Here is a 20068-nt window from a genome sequence, read left to right on the forward strand (position 1 = left end):
GATCGTCTGCTCTGTGAAATGTGGCTTTGTTTTTAAATCGATAATTAGTTTATTATATGTGCCGACATTTCTACTGCCGTGGAATTATTACAAAAATTATTAGTATACTTCAATCCAGCCTTCTTTTGTGGACATTTATTACACTTACAGTACTACCTAGCCTAATTTAATAAACAAGTCTGTACGACGTACGGTGCCAGCAGACAACCAACAACAGTAGCCTGCCGCCGACCTTTCTTGTTGCCTCCACCATCACGGAAGTACTACACTAGGGCCTCTAGGTGAGTATAGGCTTAGTATTTTAATTAATTATCTGGGCCTAGCTAGGCTAGATGTAGGCCCTACTGTAAATATTGTGGGGTGATTAAAAATCTATGTAGCGCCCTCTACTATCCAATTTGTTTAGCGATATATCGCCCTCTAATGGACTTTCGTGATTGATAATAAAAAGAACCATGTACACTTTTGTGAATATGCTACATGTAATTGTAATGGTTAAACAACAACCTCCAATCTTTGGAAAAATGAATATTGGAAAGTTTTATGAAAAAAACTATAGAGGGTGCTACAACATTTTTACTAATTATACCAGGCCATAGAGGGTGCTATTGCAAAAATATTGCTTTCTATTATAATAGTTCATTCTTATATAGCGCATATAAGCAAGCTCTCAATGCGCTGAACATTATTACCCCAGTCATTTCCTGATGGAAACATACTCCCATATATGCAGCTAGTAATCAGCGCAAAGTTGTGTCTTGATCTAACCGGGTTCCCAATTGTACACCTGGGTGGAGAGAGGCAAACGTAAGTAAAGTATCTTGCCTAAGGATACAAGCAATGCGAGAGTTGGATTCGAACCTCGGTCTAACGATCAGTAGTCGAACGTCCCAACACACAGCGCCACACGCCCTCACAGTATTCAAAAGTAAACATGTAGCGTGCCGAAGGTGCAAAACATACAGACTCATTTCATTTTTATGTTAAACTATGCAACATCTTGCCGACTAATGTCAAATTTAAGATTGCTGCTAGGGTTAAGATTTACCAATTTTGTTTTTATTTGCTGTTGAATTTTTAATGAAGAGTTTTTCAACACTGCTGCATGTCCACTAGCTTGTGACAATAGTCAAAATATGTAATCAAATTGTGTAGAGGGTGCTATATAAAGTAATCTTGGAGGGTGGTATACTGTACTGCCTTCTGTGCAACAGACACAAAATGAACAATGCATATATTTTATTCAAGAAATACAGTTATTCATAATATAAAACTAAAAGACTAGTATCATAGTACAGTATTTAAAACTCTAGGCCGCCTTCAATGCTATCATCATCATCATGCTGGAACATTCCATGTGCGCTGCCCTCCTCATCAGATCCTCTATGAAGAATATGTGCATACTGTTCCAAAACATTTGAGAAATGTCTTCCCTCCCAGTAAATCTTTCCACATGTAGTACAGATATAGAATATGTCCACACTATCTAAAATACTGCCCTGTATTACATTCATTTGGATTTCAACGTCATCACCGACTGTTAGGTTATTCATATCAATTCCACTACTGGAAAACACAACACCTTCTTTATAGTTTAAATTTGACGAGCCTGCTACAGCGCCCTTGTTCTGTTCAGCTTGTGCCGTGTACATTTTAGAATCTCCTACATCTTGATCTTGAGGATAACTTCCATAAAAGTCATTCGTTTCGTGAGCTGGTAGAACATCAGAGTCAAAGTAAAACCCATCGTCTTCGTCGAAATCGTCATCACCAAAGCCGTAGGGATCAGAGTATAAACCCATTTCCGCTGGGCCATGTTGTCTTGCATTTTTCTTTTCATAGGCTTCTTTCATGGTAGAAGTAGACACTTTGGCATAAGCATTACCGTTGCACATCTTAAAAGAAAAAGAGTAAATTATGATTATGAATATATACATACATAGCAGTAGTAGTAGTGGATTGGAAGAGTAGTACTAGATTGGAAGACTAGGAGTACTGGATTGGAAGACTAGTAGTACTGGATTGGAAGACTAGTAGTACTGGATTGGAAGACTAGTAGTACTGGATTGGAAGACTAGTAGTACTGGATTGGAAGACTAGTAGTACTGGATTGGAAGACTAGGAGTACTGGATTGGAAGACTAGTAGTACTGGATTGGAAGACTAGTAGTACTGGATTGGAAGACTAGTAGTACTGGATTGGAAGACTAGTAGTACTGGATTGGAAGACTAGTAGTACTGGATTGGAAGACTAGTAGTACTGGATTGGAAGACTAGTAGTACTGGATTGGAAGACTAGGAGTACTGGATTGGAAGACTAGTATCTTGCCACTCCTCCAGAAAGTCTATACAAAAATAATGCTTACCTGGCATCTACTGAATATGTCCTTTGCCATGACACGTACATTGTAGAAATTTAAAACTTCCTCCAGTTGGTCGCAAGCTTTCACGCATCTCACAAGGTAGCAAAGGTCATCACCAACTTGTGATCGCAACTGCAAAGAAAAGTATTAAAAATACTTTTAAAAATAAAACGTTGAGAATTTGTGTAGTGAGCAAACATTATCAAAAACAAGTTTTCAATCACTAACAATTCAAAAAAGTAACTTACTGATATATATGGTGTTCCTCTGGTGAGAATAATTCGACCATCAGCTTTTGCGATCTACAAAAAACAAACAACATTTGAATTCATTTTTTTTTCACAATACTGTATGTGTGGAGTGGATTTGTGGCTGGAGTGGAGCTGTGGCTTGGTGGTTATGATGCTTGGCTACGAATCCAAAGGTCCTGGGTTCAAGTCCTGTTTTCTAATGACAAATTACAACTCGACTCCCAAAGATAAGACTTTATTTATGTGTATATGTTTGTCTTGTGAACGGGATTGCTACCTTTACGAAGGATGTGAATGAATTCGCTTATGGTTATCCTTGGCAATTTGCCTAAATATAACAAAAGAGAATAAAAAAGTATGCCTTATGGTGCCAAATGAGTACAATGCCATGTATACCTCAACGGCTTGACTGTGATCTTGATCATTTTCTAGAACCTTTACATCAACTCCACATGACCTTAGCTGCCTCCCTAAACCTTGAAGCATGGTGTCACAGACCACAGCTAACTCTTGTGGTGTTATTGGTTCCTTGTAGCTATCATTTGACTAAACAAAGGAAATTACAGTTCCATTAGATGGTATCATAATGGTATTGGAAGCTTATGTTTGGGCTAGATAGTTGGCTAAAACGATGACACTCCAGGTAGACTAACCTTCACCGTTCCTTTCAACTATTTGATTGGGTTTGATAAAACAAAATATTTTATACTTACTAAAGAGATATCAGCAAGTGAGACGACAGCCTTTTCTTTGTCTCTCCTCTTGTTTCTTTTTGTTTTCACCTTCTTTGTTGGAGAGTTCATTGTAAATGGAGATTTCAAATCAATATTCAGGCCAATGGAATCAGCTTTACCCATCATGTGATTAAACACTTCCAGCAAACAATATGCATCCAGTGCTAGGATCAAAAGATAAAATGATACTTAAGTTAAAATCTCAAGTAGCTTCTTAAGCTCTGTCTACATTATGTGACAAAAAAAGTGTGATGTGCCCAAATATGGTAGTGATATGCTCAAATATGGTAGTGATATGACATCATCATGTCCATATATGGGCACATATCCTGCTCAACTAAGCACCAGAATCTGGAAAAAGGCTTTTTATGGTCTCTCCTTCTGTCTAGGTTTTTTGTTCCAGTTTTCTGGACATTTACTGTACTGACACAGGTACAGTATATAGCCCACATTGGTTTATCAGTATTACACAGTGGAGCTATAGCTTGGTGGTTTAGATGCTCGGCTACCGATCCCAGTGTCGTCGGTTCAAATCCTGTCAGATGCTAGGGTTTTTTTCTCATGACAGAACAACTCCACTCCCAAAGACTTACACCTTTGTGTAAAGCATCTTTTGATGTCTGCCTTTGTCATTATTTAAGGGGGGAGCCACTTTATTAGCCACTAGTCTTAAGGGTTTATATGGCTATCTGGCCTCTACAGGTGTGTAGTCTCCAAACTGTCATAAAAAAAATAATATACAGTATATAAATAAAATGTGTACAATTTGTTCATTACCAGCATATACAATCTGTGAATAGTTTAACGGTCTGCACTCCCAGTTTGACATTTGTTCTTTCTTATCTAGAGGTCGTCCAAAGCATCGGTTGACCAGTCCACTCAATCCTCTATCCATTTCACATGAGGTAGCACCAAGTATGTCAGGCTTTACAGATTCCAACTGTATAAAAAGAATCATGATACAAACATAATTGATTTTTTTTTTTTTTTTTTTTTTATTCAGTATATTACACAGAGGCACCTTACAAGATGGAACCACCTTAGCTTCAAGGCGCCTCAGATAACAAATACAACATTTTAAAACAAAAAACTAACAGAAACATCAATCAAATCTTCCAGAATTAACAAGAAATTGTTGTACATAATAAAATAATAAAGCATTTTCACAATTCGAAAGAAGATCGGAACCAAAAATAAAAATGTCACTTAAAAATTTAAAATTATATGTTAAAGAAAAATCCTTGGCTAAGATATCCTCAATAATTGAGTTAGCGCTTACAAGTAGAATATCTCTTTGTGTATTATAATTGATTTGCGAGACATATCTATTTGGTTCAGAGCTCCCAATTCTCAATGATTAGGATTTCTATGGAGTCGGTTATACAGTATAGTACTATAGAATTTTGGCATTCAAAATTGCCTTATTCCATAAACAAACTAGGGTTTTCAAAATAAGTAAGTACCTTAGACTGTAGTATCGATAAGTCATTCATGCCCACCATTTTATGTACACAATCTGAGAGAAATGGATATGATTTCACCAGCATCTGAAGATCATTGCGGATTCCATATCCTAACGAACAAGATAATAAATAGCAATAGAATAGCAGTAGTGGTTTGTGGTTCTAGTGGAAGAAGGAGTCTTCTCGGGTAAGGACTATAAACTGTAGGTCCAGTGTACACATATAGCTCATCTTTCGAGACAAGTAAGGGGTTACCCCGGTGTACTGATCATAACTGGACACTCTTTGACTGAAGAGGTCACCCAGATTAATTAATATGGGCAATGGATTGATTTCTATTTCTTCTCTTCTATACCTGTTTTATTTACCTATCTTCAGCACATCCTCATCACATAGAATGGATTCCATTAACCAAACAAGGCAGTCTGGATTAGGATCAAGAGCTAGCATGTCTATCAGATAAATATGAGACTCGCATGCCAGCTGCACAACAGCAACTCTGAAAGAACAGAATTAATGATGGTCATACACTGCAATCAAATTGAGTACAACACAATTATAAACACTACAAAAACAACTAAATACAAGTTGGTATGATTCAGCTTAACAGAATTTGTTCTTCGACAAAGATAAATATTAACAAACCTGCATTTGGTTTTCAAAAAGCCTGGTTTCCATTCCATATCTATACCAATTATGCTGTTGGCCTATAAGATTTAGACAAAATGCCATTACTACAAAACCATACCAAAATATAATGCACAGTTTTCTTTATCAATTTCATATTATTATTTCATAATTTACAAAAATTTTTTTAACCTTAACTTTTTTGTATTGCATTTTTCTCATTATATGATATTATTAATTAGGATTTTATTATGGACCTTAAATTATTCAGAAATTTAAGATTTTTTGTTGTGATTTCTGTTTCACAAATATCATATCATCAAATTTCACCAGAACATATTGTTCACTACAAGGCAGGTTTCTTTTATTATTTCCTAAAAAATATTTTACAGTAATTTAAACATTATTATTCTGAATACACACCTATAAATAAACAATGTAATAATAAATTCCTCATTTCAATAGCGACTTTTTAAAAGATCTTATTAATATAACTTATTAATATAAAGTATAACTACAGAAAAATAATCACTACAAAAACACTAAAATGATTTCACAGCTAGGCCTACGTACTGTACTGAGCTTGTACATGTTAATTTAAAACAATTACATTTAGAAAATATGAAACACTTAAAAAACAAAATGAAACAATTTGTAAATTACTTTCAATCTTATATATGAATTAATGATTGAAACAAGGTCATTTCAATTACCTACAGTATAAATAAATGTTTGTTTTTGTTTATTTAAACAAGCACGAATGTGCAATACTCGGGGTACAGCGAAAGAAGCTGTAATGACGTCATAAGACCGGATGTAACGTCACATACACATCAATAACCGAGCTACCAAATACGGCTATAGGGTACCATCTTTGAGACGTGATATGGCTGCATCCGGTTTGAAATTTAAAAATCCGGCTCTATAGCTTTGAGGACATGTCCCTGTAGTATATTCATGCTAAATCCGAGCTCAATACTACAACGAATAAGGGAGGAGTAGTACTTTGTAAATCGCACTTTTTGCTCAATAGTGTCCGGATGGAAGAAGAAGAGGAAAGGATGAGAGAGTCCTAGACTCAGGTACCCCGAGTAATAAAACGAGATATACTCTATATCATATTACGTATACAGTATATTTCACCATAAAGTTAAAGAAAAATAGATTTCGTCAGGGCTCGAACCGGGACCTTCTGCGTGTTAAGCAGACTTGACAACCACTACACTACGAAACCTCTTACACTAAAAATGTGGGTTACAGAAAGTTTTTTAATCCATTTAAATTACAAATAAATATGGTAATAAGCACAAAGCAAAATAAACATGTGTAAAAGTGATAATTACCGATTACACAAAATAAGTATTTAAAAAAATAATAAAAATTAGATATACTGTGTATAATTATCATATTGCGTATACAGTACTTTTCACCATAAAGTTTAAAAAAAAATGTTTCGCCCGGGCTCGAACCAGGTACCTTCGGCGTGTTAAGCAAACGTGATAACCACTACGCCAAGAAGCCGCATATAACTACATAACGCTGAGGTGTGTGTCACACATTGTGGCTTCTTAATTAAACAAATTAATTAACAAAAAAGCACGAATGTGCGATACTCGGGTACAGCAAATGAAGCTGTAATGACGTCATAAGACGGGATGTGACGCCACATACACATCAATAACCTACCAAATACGGCTATATGGTACCATCTTCGAGACGTCATATGGCTGCATCCGGTTTGAAATTTAAAAATCCGGCTCTATAGATTTGAGGACATGTCCCTGTAGTATATTCAGTCCTATATTAAGTCCTAGACTCGGGTACCCCGAGTAAAAAACATATATGCCAACTAAAATAGTTTGGGGGTTTTCTGCTCTATTGAACTTCTGCATGTTTAGTATGAGTAATGGTAAACAGGGTTATTGGGTATAAACTCCAAAGAGCATTTATGTCACTGTTATTTGCTTTTGGGGTGTGGAAACATACAGCAATAAAACTGTAGTGAAAACTGTAGGTTTAAATTACACTGTATCTTAAAACTCTATAATAATGTATAAAAAAAGCACTATTTGTTTACTTTTTTACATTTACTGGGTGAATGGTGAACAGCTTATTCAACGAGGACCAGAAAGTCCAAAACCAGTCAGAGAAGGGGAGACTAATATCAGGTTTACATGCCTTTTGAATGTGAAACCTGACAAAAAGACAGCCTGGATGATAAATGATACCACTATTACAGAAGATGAACATTACACTATTACGAACGAAGAGCTGGAAAAAAAAACCATTTTGGAAATAAACAAAGTACAACGCACAGATAAAGGTTATTACCAATGTAAAGTCTTGAAAGATGGAAAGGTAGAAAAATCCGCAAAAGCATGGTTGAAAGTAAATGAAATCACAGGTGAGCCATATCCTATTTGTAAGCTGTCAAAACCAGAGTATGAGGAACATGAGATGGTGTACATGACGTGTACCACAGAGAACAAATCACCTCCAGATAATATACATTTTATTGCAAAATATAGGAAATCTGTATACAAGTCATCACCTTATATAAAAACAAATGTTAAGGCTGAATATTTTACAAAATTTTCTCCCTTAAAATTGTATTATAATATGACACATGATGATGAATTAGATATTACATGTCAATGTTATAATGCAACACATCGATGGGCCACATCAGAATTTAAAGCAGGAACAAAACTAAATATGGCAGTGTGTACAATTTCGAACCCTGAAATGTCTACAACTCGAAGTTGTACAAAGCATATTGTGATTCATCCACCAACAACTACAACTAAAGAAATGCCAACAACCGTACATACAGAAGATACAAAGAGAAGCACAGAACCACCAACAGATAAACCAGAAGATGGTAATAATAAGCCAACACATAATTGTAAATGTGAATGTAACAACAATGGAATTATGGGATTATTGGTTGTAATATTTATATTACAACTACCATTCTATGCGTTTTGGATAACTTTCTCTATACGTGGTGGTGCAAGAGGGTGAATGGGATTACAGCACCACTTTGAGGGTCTGGTGAGGCTCGCTGTTGGGAAAATCTGAATGCTTCATAAAACTCAAGATAAAACAAATCGGACAAAACCAAAAAAGGGAACTGAATTTTTTTCCACCAACAAATCGACACATAACTGATTTAGGCATATGCTGTTTATATTTTGGGAAGGAAAATACAATCCACGTTGCTGCATTACCTTTGAACCACAACATTTACAATTTTCAAGGCAACAAAAGAGAAAATAACAAGAAATATTTCTTACAAAAAACTCTGCTCGACTTTTGGACGTAACAGTTTTAATTATTGTTCTTTCTTCAGATATAATGATTTATTATATCAATTATTTTTGTTTAACAATCAGTAGTAAACATTTTGTGTAAATATAGTCTGGCCTACTGTACAGAACAAAAATATAATCATAAACTAAACTATAGTATTAATGTACATATTCCAGGGTAGGGGCATTAGGCCTACTCCCTAAGGTCAAAGTGACCCGGCTACTATACTACTAACGATGATGCAAAATTAAAAGTTAATATTTTTCAAACAAATTATACATTGCCTGTTAGTATTTTGTATCAATATTATAATAAAGAAAGAATTATGAAAATATGACATTGTCGAAAATAATCGTTTTTAGCCACAAACAAAGTAAACAAATTGCGCCCTCAGTCAGCAATTGTGAACTACACCATTTTCGATAAAATAATTACATGAAATTACAGTTTTTAGTAATATATTTTGTATATCAACATTGTAAAATTCAATAAAATGTATCACATGTTTATTAAACAAAAAGAGTTTTTATTTAACCTCATTCAAATTCAATTACATTATTTTCCCATGTATTGCAGGAAAGTCCCCAGAGACAATCAAAGGACGAAAAATCGTTCAACCGTGAGCTCTTATAGACTCTTTTCCCAGACATATGTTGTGTCGAGCAGCATGGACCTATTAATTAGTTGAGTTTACAAAATCCCAAAACTGTCAACCATAGTAATATAGCTTTCGCGATGATACAGTTCCTATGATTCCGTTCTCTTGGCTATAACTGCCTAAAGGTTCGGCAACATAGTTAAATTTAGTTCAATATTGACTGATTCAAACTGCTAAGTGACACTTATATTTTACTTGACTGGTTAAAATTTCATTGTATGATTATACTAACCTTAGTTAACTGTTGAATACAACTCTCTAACATATATTCCTGATCAACAATTACTATTTTCTCGTAGGGTAAATTTAATTGATAATATTCAATTTTGCTACGTGCTACAGCCTCCTCTTGAGTATAACATGCCTCCCAAATTTCTTCATCTGTGTCATTAAGTGAACTGCTGGAAGAAAACATTTCAAGTAGAATGAGGAATAATTTAGTGGTTTGGTGGTTATGGTGCCCTACCTACTTATTCACTAGTCCTGGGTTCAAATCCGCTAACATTCATAAGAAAGTTGTTGTACCAGTGCTTACATTAAGTAATGCAGTTGACACTTCTGTGGTCTAATGGTTATTACGCTTGCCTTGTCAGCATTTGTTGCATGCATTTATCACCCAATCAAATTATGGGACTATATCTGCTGTGAGCTAAAATGTAACACAGTGTCCTAATTACACACTGTATTACCTTTGTTTAAATTAAATATGACATTTCAAATACTGTACATAAAAGAAGTTCAATCATTATTAGAAGAGAAAATGAATATAATATATGGTTATGGTGCTCCTCTTCAACATGGTGTATTTTTGTAATGATTTCAAAAGAAATTATATATAAATTTATTTAAAACTGAAACCTTGGCCTACACATTTGTCCCATTTTACCATATGTTTGAGCTAGATTCAGATGCCTATATGTGAATATATGTACATATATAAACACATCAGGCACAGAACATTAATTATAAACCACCCGGTGATATACTGAAATTTAATTAACTAATGTGAAATGATAAAGATGAGGAAATCTGTGAGAATGAGAAAAAGTCACCCAACCGTCTGCTTGATATGCAGATGTCCTAACCATTAGACCACTGGGGCTTTCATGGTATTGTTCAAACTCGATTGGATAGCGACACTTTAACATTCTCGGCGTGGTAAGGCGGAACAGTAACATTCCCTCAATTGTACGCACACGCACCAGAGATCAAATTGACATGAATTCTAAACCGCCCGGTGATATACTGAAGTTTATTTAAATTTGAAACGGTTAATATGAGGAAATCTGTGAGAATGAGAAAAAGTCGATATATATATGTCAACCATTGTCTAAGTGCTAGGTTCTGTTGACCAATACCTGTTAGCATCATCAATAGCAGTGATAACTTGTTCTGGTATTCTCTCTCTGCTTATGTTCAGTCTCTTTGCCCATTTCACTGCAGCTGGTAAGTCATTGTAACAGATGAACTGAATGATAAGCTCATCTTGTAGTATCTGACTACTTCCAATAGCTTGCTCTACGAAATCATCCCAATTACTTGAACATGATGCAGGCTATAAAAGAATGATTGTATTGTTAGTGGATTTATTGAGTGGCTGTGAGATTAAAGCTCTGTCTACACTATCAAACTTTATGTGACAAAAAATGTGATGTGCCCATATATGGACATGATGATGTATTGTCATATCACTACCATATTTAAGCATATCACTACCATATTTAAGCATATCACTACCATATTTGGGCAAATGAAACAAACGAATGGTAAGTATGCAACTTGGTAACATTATATCGTAGGCTATGAACTATGTAACCAACGGGGATGATTAACGTGGTATCTATTCAATGCTTGCCTCTTTGCCAATCGTTTTCAATTGTCGAACCTCCATCACAGTGCCAAGAGGGTTAGAAGATTGTTTCTTCTGTTTCGTTTTTAATCGTTTTGGTATGCATGTAAATTTTTCTAGGGTAGTAATAATACAAACATAAGCGTATATGGTGCGCACCCAATAACATTTGGCGCCTACATTTGCGGCATAATTGAAAATACTTCATTTTTATGACAAGCTTAAAGACCCCTTCCCTGCAATTTTGGACGTTTTTTGGAAAATAATACATATATATCACTTTAAAAACATTAAACCATGTCATTCCTTGTCTTAAATGTACGTTTTATGGTAAATTATGATAAAAAGTGAGAAACAATGCACTACCCAAGTAGCTCGCGGCGATTGACCTCTCGTGGACGGTCTTAGGCCTAGCCTAGCTAGGCTTAGTTTTGTAGGCCTAGCTGGTAAACATCGGTAACATACGAACATCGTTAGCTATATACCTAGCCTGACGTATAGTTGCTGCATTAATTGTCTTTCTATTTTTGCCAGACTCCATTGATACAAATTGGGGAAAACCCGGTATTTTTCGCTGAAAAGTTAGGAGTCTTCCATTTGTTTTGGCCTCACGATCGATCGAAAAGTGGGCGAATTACAGGTGAAAAACAAAAATATCAATCGCGCGCAATGCATTTTGGGATTTATAGCGGACCGATATAATTATTAGAATCGACTTATTTTTCACATTTTTAACCGTTTAAAGACGAAAAAAGTTATCGCAATAGGACGATATAGTATTATTTTTACATTAAATATAGTTTGTGATCTTAAATTAGATCTAAAAAACGTAGGGAAGGGGATCTAAAAAACGTAGGGAAGGGGGCTTTAAATAAAATGCAAATATAGGCCAGTATCAAGTCACATCAACGTGAGCAACCAATTACCGGTATCTATTGATAATGTTCGATGACTAAATAATGTTTCTCTTATCTGTCTGTGACATAACACTTGTAACTCCTTATTACTGATTATATCATAGATTGTCATCCAAGTCAATATTGAACATTTTACAAGTGACCCGCTACTGACGCCTTCGACTGTACCGAATTATCACGATCGATAACGTAATTCCAAACACTACAGAATTTAATTCTACGCATCTACGTAGTTATTTTCATACGTGCGCGTAGAGTTAGCCACTAAATTTGACGCGTGGTTGTTACTCTGAAGCTCTGACTACACTATCAAACTTTTTGGGACAAAAAAATGTGATGTGCCCATGAACATGATGATGTCATATCACTACCCGTACCATATTTAGGCATATAACCACCATATTTGGCCACATCACATATTTTTTGTCAAACTAGTTTCATAGTGTAGACAGAGCTTAACCGTTCTCTGCAAGCTGGTTATGGGTTAAATCCTAAAGTTAACGTTTAATGATGTTATGATGAAGACAGTCAAATTCGATTTAAAACGACCAATGGCTATAGAAATCGACAGACACTAAATGTAAACCAATGTCTTGTTTAGAAGCATAGAGATCCAATATGTGCTTGGTGATTCCCTATTTTCCCCGCTATTTCCAACATCCCCTCCACCGAAAAGGTGGATACAATCGCCAAACTTGTTTGCTATAGATTGTGTGACGATAAAATTGCACGTTGATGTACTAATGCCACACGACGTTGAAATTCAATGCAACATTTATCATCTTCATTGAAACATACTGTACTGATAAATAGTAAACCATCCAAACTATTTGAATACTGATAAATTACGGATACTTTAGAACCATTTAGTACGCCATAAAATATTCAATACCTTAGGTACTATTACCGTTATTACAATCTTGTGATCTAATCTAGCAAATCATTAGACGTTATTAATAACAAATCGCTCTCGCTGCTCGTATCGCGTTGTTCAACACTTGTAACTTGCAAACGATTTGATTTAATAGGGAGTAGAACAATGAATTTCTCTGGCATAATTGTATGCAATTATTCAACGTAGCATCCTTTACGTCCCATATATTGTATTGTATCTTTCTGAAGTCATTAATTAGAGCGTCAAGTGTTAGTCATCCCCTGTACCAAATGGGTTAATTTAGCGGGGTGACAGTCAACTAGGCCTGTTGTATTTACCAAATCTATCAATGGTTACGATACGAGTCCAATGTATTATTTGTTGCTCATTTTCTGATGTTTGACATTGCTTCTGTTTGGCGGCAGTTAGCTTTCTTGTATCAGATACTTTGGTTGTTAAGTATAAAATGATATTATTTCTATTTGATAAGAGTCTTTGTGGAAACTGGCGTCCGGACATTCCTCAATTGCCTATCGTTGCCCTAGAAATACTACGATATCACACTTTTTTTTGTCAAACTAGTAGTAGACAGAGATTAAGACAAGGCTTTGCAAACCATAGCCATCAAAATGGCACAGGCTCTCTTTGGCAGTGGTTCAGGTGATATGAGGACACATAGGTAAGCTTAAAACAGGTCCTCCAGTGTACACACATTGCTTGTGAGCCCTTAAAAGACACCAATGCATCGTTTTTTAAGAGTAAGGGATACCATTGTGTTCTGGGCTGTTTCATTCCATGCTGTCTATTACTTTGTTGGGCAACAATCCTACAAGTTGAATCATACATTCTATGAAAACCACAATAGTGGTCTTATGTCTCAATGAGATAAAAATATTAACTGTAGTTAGTGGAAATTTAAAAAAACAGACCCAGTTATAACTAAAAATGTTGTACCACATCATAATATCTCATAAAAACTTAGCATAAGGAATAAACTTATCAACAACTAATATTTTAAATTTACCAATTTAATATCACAATACAAATATCTTAATTTAAAGGAAATACATACCATATCTTCTTACCATTACTATTAATTAATGTTGTTTAGTAATATTATTAATTATTTTGAAATTTCAATTTAACCATTCATAACACATGCAAGATATTAATAGTGTGTTGTGAGAAACAAGCGCAATTAGAATATAACATAAATGGGCTAATAAGTAAGAGTAATTAAACTTAACAAACCTCATTATAACACTTGTGCAGTAAATACTTAAGAGCTCCCATGTGCTTAGTCTTGTCATAATTAGGGCAAAGTTCAGAATCTAGATCATACATAGATAGCAGTCTTGCAACCAGTTTTCTCACCGCACGAGGGGCAAGCTTGTCTTTCTTGATGCATGGTACATCAAGGTCTCTAGACAAATTTATAATAAAATCATGATACAATATTAATGTTTATTTTAAACAAATTGACATATGACATACAAAAAGATAAAAACAAAAAGTTAATTTAAGTAAACAAAAGTTTAAAATTACTGGAAAGAATGTCTATGATAATCATAATTTCAGGATGATTTTATTAAACTTAAACATCATTTTTTATTATAAAACCCTACCAGGCAATGCCTAGGCTAGCCCCTACCAAGCGATATCGGGCCTATAGGGCGTAGATTATGACCCGTCCTGACTGCATAGAACAATTAAACCTACCCAATGAAAGTATTGACATCAAAACCTTGTGCACAGAACTGATCAAGGTAGTGTAGCAACTCTATCTGTAGCTTCTTGTGCCTTTTCAAATATGCTTCTGCTAAATTTAACTTATCTTGCAAGACTAGAGGTACGATGACCTGTGATAAAGCAAAGAATATTAAGCTCTGTCTACACTATCAAACTAGTGTGGTGTGGCCAAATATGGTAGTGATATACCCAAATATGGTATTGATATGACATCATCATGTCCATATATGGGCACATCACATTTTTTGTCACATAAAGTTTGATAATGTAGACAGAGCTTTACTGTTTAGATTATTAAAATTTAAAAAAAACATCACATATAATTATTAATATAATATACATAATTTAATCATTATTAACAGTAGCTATTATTAATGTATTCAAATATGTTTCAGCTAAATTTAACTTATATGCAAGACTAGAGGTTTAACCACCTGCGATAAAGCAACAATTTTTCTATTTAGATTATTAAAATTACAGTAAAAGAAAAAATATACATAATTTAATTAACAGTAGGCGGTTATTAATGTATAAATTGATTGAATTGATTGAAATATATATTTAGTGTATTCAAATATGTTTCAGCTAAATTTAACTTATGTCGCAAGACTAGAGGTTTAATCACCTGCGATAAACCAAACAATTTTTCTGTTTAGATTATTAAAATTACAGTAAAGGAAAAAATATACATAATATAATAATTATTAACAGTAGGCTGTTTTTAATGTATTCAAATTATGTTTCATACTGGTAGAAATATGGTAAATATTGTACGTACTTGGTGAATACTGAAGTATGGTTGTAAATTCAGCTGCATTATGCAACGACAAGCCTATGAGAAGAGAATAGTAAGTGAATTAGTACGACTTATGTCAGCTATAGAATTACAATCCATTGCACATAAAAAACTTTATAAATGCTGAGGTAAAAAACCCCTTTTTTTATTTGATTCAGTTCATATTTGCATCCCTGCCCATCACCTCAATTTTATTTTATTTTTTTATTTCATGTTTTTTTATGTTTATGTGCGCGTTATTGTTTAGCAAATGTTTAGTAAAATGAATCACAGACGCAATCATATTTTATTTCAGCGATTTATGGGCGCCCTTGTCAGATCAAGTGTGTGTTTCCGCAGCCAATAATTAACCGATAAAAATTAACCAATAATTGACCAATAAACTGCCTGTGGAAACGAAGTTAAACTGATTCCACTTCAGAAAATTTAACTGAACATTATCGCATTCAAATTGGAAAAATGATTAATTGATAATTTTTTTTTTTTACTGCGAAAACACGGCCTAAAGCGCCGTCTACAATATTGAACTAGTTTGAAAAAAAAAAGTGATGTGCCAAAATATGTCCATATATGGGCACATCACATTTTTTTGTCACATAAAGTTTGTGAATAGAGCTTTAGATAAATAAACCTGAATCTGAAAACCTCATACTGTACCTCCTTATATTGTTTTCTAGAGATCATTACATTTATGTACTCAGTTAGGTGTTGATTATTATCACCGTCAAGTTGAAAGAGACGGCAGACGATGCTCAACACATTGTAATGACCGCATGTTGCTAGGTACAGCGCCCTCTGTTGCATCTCAGGTGTTAAACAAGTCGTAAACTGATCCTTTAAATAAAAGTAAAGCGAATGATGAGCTATGATATTATTAAAGCACAATACAACATTTATTGCTAATATAAAGACATTATTCCACCTCATAAACTAATCAAAATTCCAGTTGTTTTAAAAGTATATACATCATTTATTATGTCAAAAGCAACAAGAATTCTCCCTTCTCACAAACGCACCTTTTTATTTTTTCGTAAGCTTTCCTTCATCTCTAAAAATTTCTTTAAAACCATTTTTGTCCACGTATCAGTTTTCTTCCGGAAGTGATCTTGATTATTTTCCATAAGAAACAGTACTAGTTCGAGTACATTATGTTTAAGTTGGTTGAACAATCGTTCTGCCATTTTGCGGATCTCTTCATCCCTTCTGCTTGCCCATAACTTTTCAAACTGGTTAAACCATGATTGAAAGGTTGCTATTGATGGAACAGCCGGTGAGCTGTGGTCTCCACTTCCTCCTGCATTTGGCTGTTGCATTATTTACACTTCTCAATTTCTAATTTAAAAAAAACCCAAGAACGTATTAAGTATTCTTATACCTTGATCCCAAGAGATATAGAAATATAATATCAACGCTTTAGAACGAAATGTTGACGCGTGGATCTGTACAACAACGCGAATTCGTCGGCAGAGAGCAGAAACGCAGGGGAGGGCCGGGCCTAGCTAAAAATAAACAATATTCTTTAGAAAAAGGAATAACATTAGGTATAGCTTACTACATTTAATTTCTAAAATAGATTAAAAAATTAATATTTTTGACGCGCTTCATATTTTGTGTAAGCTAGGCTCTTTTGCTAGGCTCACGCATACGTGCCTAGAAACCACCACCTCTCAGGCCAGGCTTGCATCGGCTTCATGTGGTTTTCAGAAACATGTGACAATTGGGATACTGTAGGTAGGCCTACACAAATACTACAACAAAATACAACACAAAATATGACTTCATATTTCTAATGTCAATTCCAAGAGTCTGACAAAAGTTAACTAAATTTACATCGAATACTATGTATACTTATATCTACATTTTCTGGTGAAAGCAGATGAAATACTTTACCTTCTTTCACAACCCTTTTCACTCAAACGAATAGGAGTAGTTTTAATTATCAAAAAACGCAAACGATTAAGGAACGCGTTTCCTTAATCCTTATTGGAATGAAGTGTTGTTTATTTTCTTCTTATTATATTAAATAGTAGAATTTTATATTTAACTTATGTATTTTTTATTTCAAATTTATTAGGAATATGAAAATGATTAGGCTAGGCCTAGACCTATGATTGATTTGCAAAAGCGTCACTCAAAAGATAAAGTTGTTCGTCCAAACTCAAAGATTCCGAAATAGGCTCCTTACAGTAGGCCAATTTGTAGGCCTTAATTTAGACTACATGTTCTTCTTATAATGAGTAGGAGACCTCATATAGTAATCGGCCCTTTTATTTAATAAATAGAGTTTTTAGGAGGAGGGAGCGGGGGACCAGAACCACGTTGATGAAGACGCATAACTTCACTGGCCACTGAAGCCAACGCCCTTACGTAAATGCATCTATTCCTACATTTACGTTGTCATGAGGCAGAAGAGATGAACTTTAGATTTTGTGTTAATTGACAGTGGTAATGATGAGAAACTCATTTTACGGGAATCATGTTTAATAAATTACACCGAACGCCAAAGTAGTGAGAGAGGAGTTAATTGAACACCTGTCATGAAAAATAAACAAATATATGATATCATAGCTCATCATTCGCTTATTGGTTGATTTGAGCGACGGAACGTGTTTTTCCCCTTTGATGTTTGCAAATAATGTTATATGCATTATGCTCTATGATAAGGTGTACACTAATGCTTACGTATCATCAGGAGCAAAGAACTGGCATTTTATCTTAAAGAAATTCTGAAATATTATTAGAAGTTATAGGCATATTGGTAAGTAAGTATTTGTCTATTATTTTGTACAAACAAATGCTGAAACACAATGACTCATCTGTGAGTTGTAGGAGGAATATCCGACGTAAACTTCGTAAATGTTTTAATTACACTCTTCAATATCTAACTGTTTTCCATGTATCAGTGCCTCATAAATACGAACATCTGCCAATGTATTAACTTGCGGCGCCTTTTTTGTCTATGTGTACTTTTGTTTTCATTTTTTTTTTGGGTATGGATTGTGTATAGGAGGGGTGGCAACAGCGACGGCATCGTTTGAGTCTGTATGTCCTCCCTCGAACAAATGATACTTTTTTGTTATTGTTTTATTTGTTTAGTCTATGTAGACTTACATTATGTTGATTTTTGTCGAAATAAATGTTGAATTAAATTGAATTATTACTTTAGGCCTACTTTTGTGTTATTGATTTATCGATATATTTTCAACTTAAAATGTCTAAAACTATGTTTTGTAATTGTAGATGCGGAAATGAGTATTTCGTACCTCGAAAAAGATGTTGAAAACATCACCTACCGGTACTTTACATTTTTCTCCGAATTTAATCGCAAATGGGAGCCGGGAGCTGTTATCCTGGAGACGGTCCTGCTTACTTGCATATTCAGCGTCGCTCTAGTTGGAAATATTATGGTATTATTAGTGGTTATTATTGACGAAAGCATGAGGACTGTAACCAACTATCTTGTGAGCAACTTAGCATTAGCAGATCTTCTCTTTTCATTTTGTGTCCCGTTCGTCATAGCCACCAGAATAACTGAATCTTGGGAGGTCGGTTCGTTCATTTGCAAAAGCTTCTTCTATTTTCAATTCGTGACCGGGTTCACCAGCATATGGACAATGGTTATTATCAGCTTCGATCGTTTTCGACTTATCGTCCAGAGAAAGCAGAAGCTTACAATACAAGAAGTGATATGCATAATAGGGGTCGGTTGGCTCATCGCCCTACTCGGTGCAATGCCGATGTTTATTAACTTTCAAATTGAAGGAGGATTTGTTGTGAATGGAGAACGGGTCAAAATCTGCACACTCGACCCAGGATGGTCATCTGCAAATTATAGTGAAATCATATACTGTTGTTCAGTCACAATACTTGGTATTATTGTACCAATGGGTATCATTTGGTATACTCATAACCGAATAAGGAAGACCATATCGGAAAACAGCCAACGTGTCGCGTCAATGAGTAGCGGTCACCCGGGGTTCGCGGGTTCATCGACGACGATTCACTCCTCGCACAACGTTGCTAAGGAATCGCGCGTCTTGAGGATGCTGGTGCTTCTGGTGGTACTCTTTGCGATCATGTGGATACCGATGGTCATAACGATACTGTGGATCGCTACAGATACAAACATGAAGGTCGATTCGCACATTTTCCTTATTTTGTGGTCGAACGTTGCAATCAACTGCGGCGTGAATCCGATCGTCTACGGCGTTTTGAATGAACATTACAAACGACGCTTTAAGAAATTTTGGCGCGCTATTTGCGGCAGACAAGATGAGAGCTGTAATAATAATAACCCGCCCGAGAGTTCAATATTCTAAAAACTTAAAAAACGTGTAGATGTCACAATGTATATAAATATTTAAGTCCACTAATCATTTTCAAAATTACCTGTACAATATTCTAGGCGCACTTCGTAGTAATCTAAAACAAATATAAAAAAACACATATGCTCTTTATAGATTTGATTTTGTTTAA

General features: G+C 34.8%; 2 protein-coding genes across 4 annotated transcripts; one reads left to right on the top strand and one right to left on the bottom strand.

The window, feature by feature from the left end:
* Positions 1-1224: 1224 nt before the first annotated feature.
* Positions 1225-17514, bottom strand: LOC144837495 (exonuclease mut-7 homolog). Of its 3 annotated transcripts, XM_078692635.1 has the most exons (18): positions 17483-17514; positions 16609-16924; positions 16250-16426; positions 15575-15628; positions 14767-14906; positions 14299-14470; positions 10766-10962; positions 10266-10319; positions 9640-9805; positions 5456-5517; positions 5179-5309; positions 4811-4920; positions 4125-4287; positions 3327-3511; positions 3010-3159; positions 2611-2664; positions 2366-2494; positions 1225-1895 (listed from the first exon to the last, which is right to left on the bottom strand). In XM_078692635.1, the coding sequence occupies exons 2-18, from the start codon at positions 16903-16905 to the stop codon at positions 1302-1304; spliced, it is 2835 nt and encodes a 944-aa protein (XP_078548761.1). In that variant the 5' UTR covers positions 16906-16924; positions 17483-17514; the 3' UTR covers positions 1225-1301. The 3 variants fall into 3 exon arrangements, with proteins under 3 accessions (XP_078548761.1, XP_078548763.1, XP_078548762.1); XM_078692637.1 differs by lacking the exon at positions 10266-10319; XM_078692636.1 differs by lacking the exon at positions 10266-10319 and having other exon boundaries at positions 9640-9808.
* Positions 17515-18342: 828 nt separating this feature from the next.
* On the top strand, positions 18343-19943 carry LOC144837689 (free fatty acid receptor 4-like). Its single transcript, XM_078692905.1, has 2 exons — positions 18343-18354; positions 18833-19943. The coding sequence occupies exon 2, from the start codon at positions 18841-18843 to the stop codon at positions 19909-19911; it is 1071 nt and encodes a 356-aa protein (XP_078549031.1). The 5' UTR covers positions 18343-18354; positions 18833-18840; the 3' UTR covers positions 19912-19943.
* Positions 19944-20068: the final 125 nt, after the last annotated feature.

Source organism: Antedon bifida, chromosome 3 (assembly GCF_963402885.1).
Source record: "Antedon bifida chromosome 3, ecAntBifi1.1, whole genome shotgun sequence".
In the NCBI taxonomy this organism is placed as follows: Eukaryota; Metazoa; Echinodermata; class Crinoidea; order Comatulida; family Antedonidae; genus Antedon; species Antedon bifida.

Bases quoted from the DNA above. Each gene is read 5' to 3' on its own strand.
- LOC144837495 (XM_078692635.1), bottom strand. From the start codon at position 16,905: ATGCAACAGCCAAATGCAGGAGGAAGTGGAGACCACAGCTCACCGGCT. The intron at 16,427-16,608 runs GTGCGTTTGTGA...TTTTATTTAAAG, and splicing joins GCTTACGAAAAAATAAAAAG to GATCAGTTTACGACTTGTTT. The intron at 1,896-2,365 runs GTAAGCATTATT...TTTTCTTTTAAG, and splicing joins ACATATTCAGTAGATGCCAG to ATGTGCAACGGTAATGCTTA.
- LOC144837689 (XM_078692905.1), top strand. From the start codon at position 18,841: ATGAGTATTTCGTACCTCGAAAAAGATGTTGAAAACATCACCTACCGG.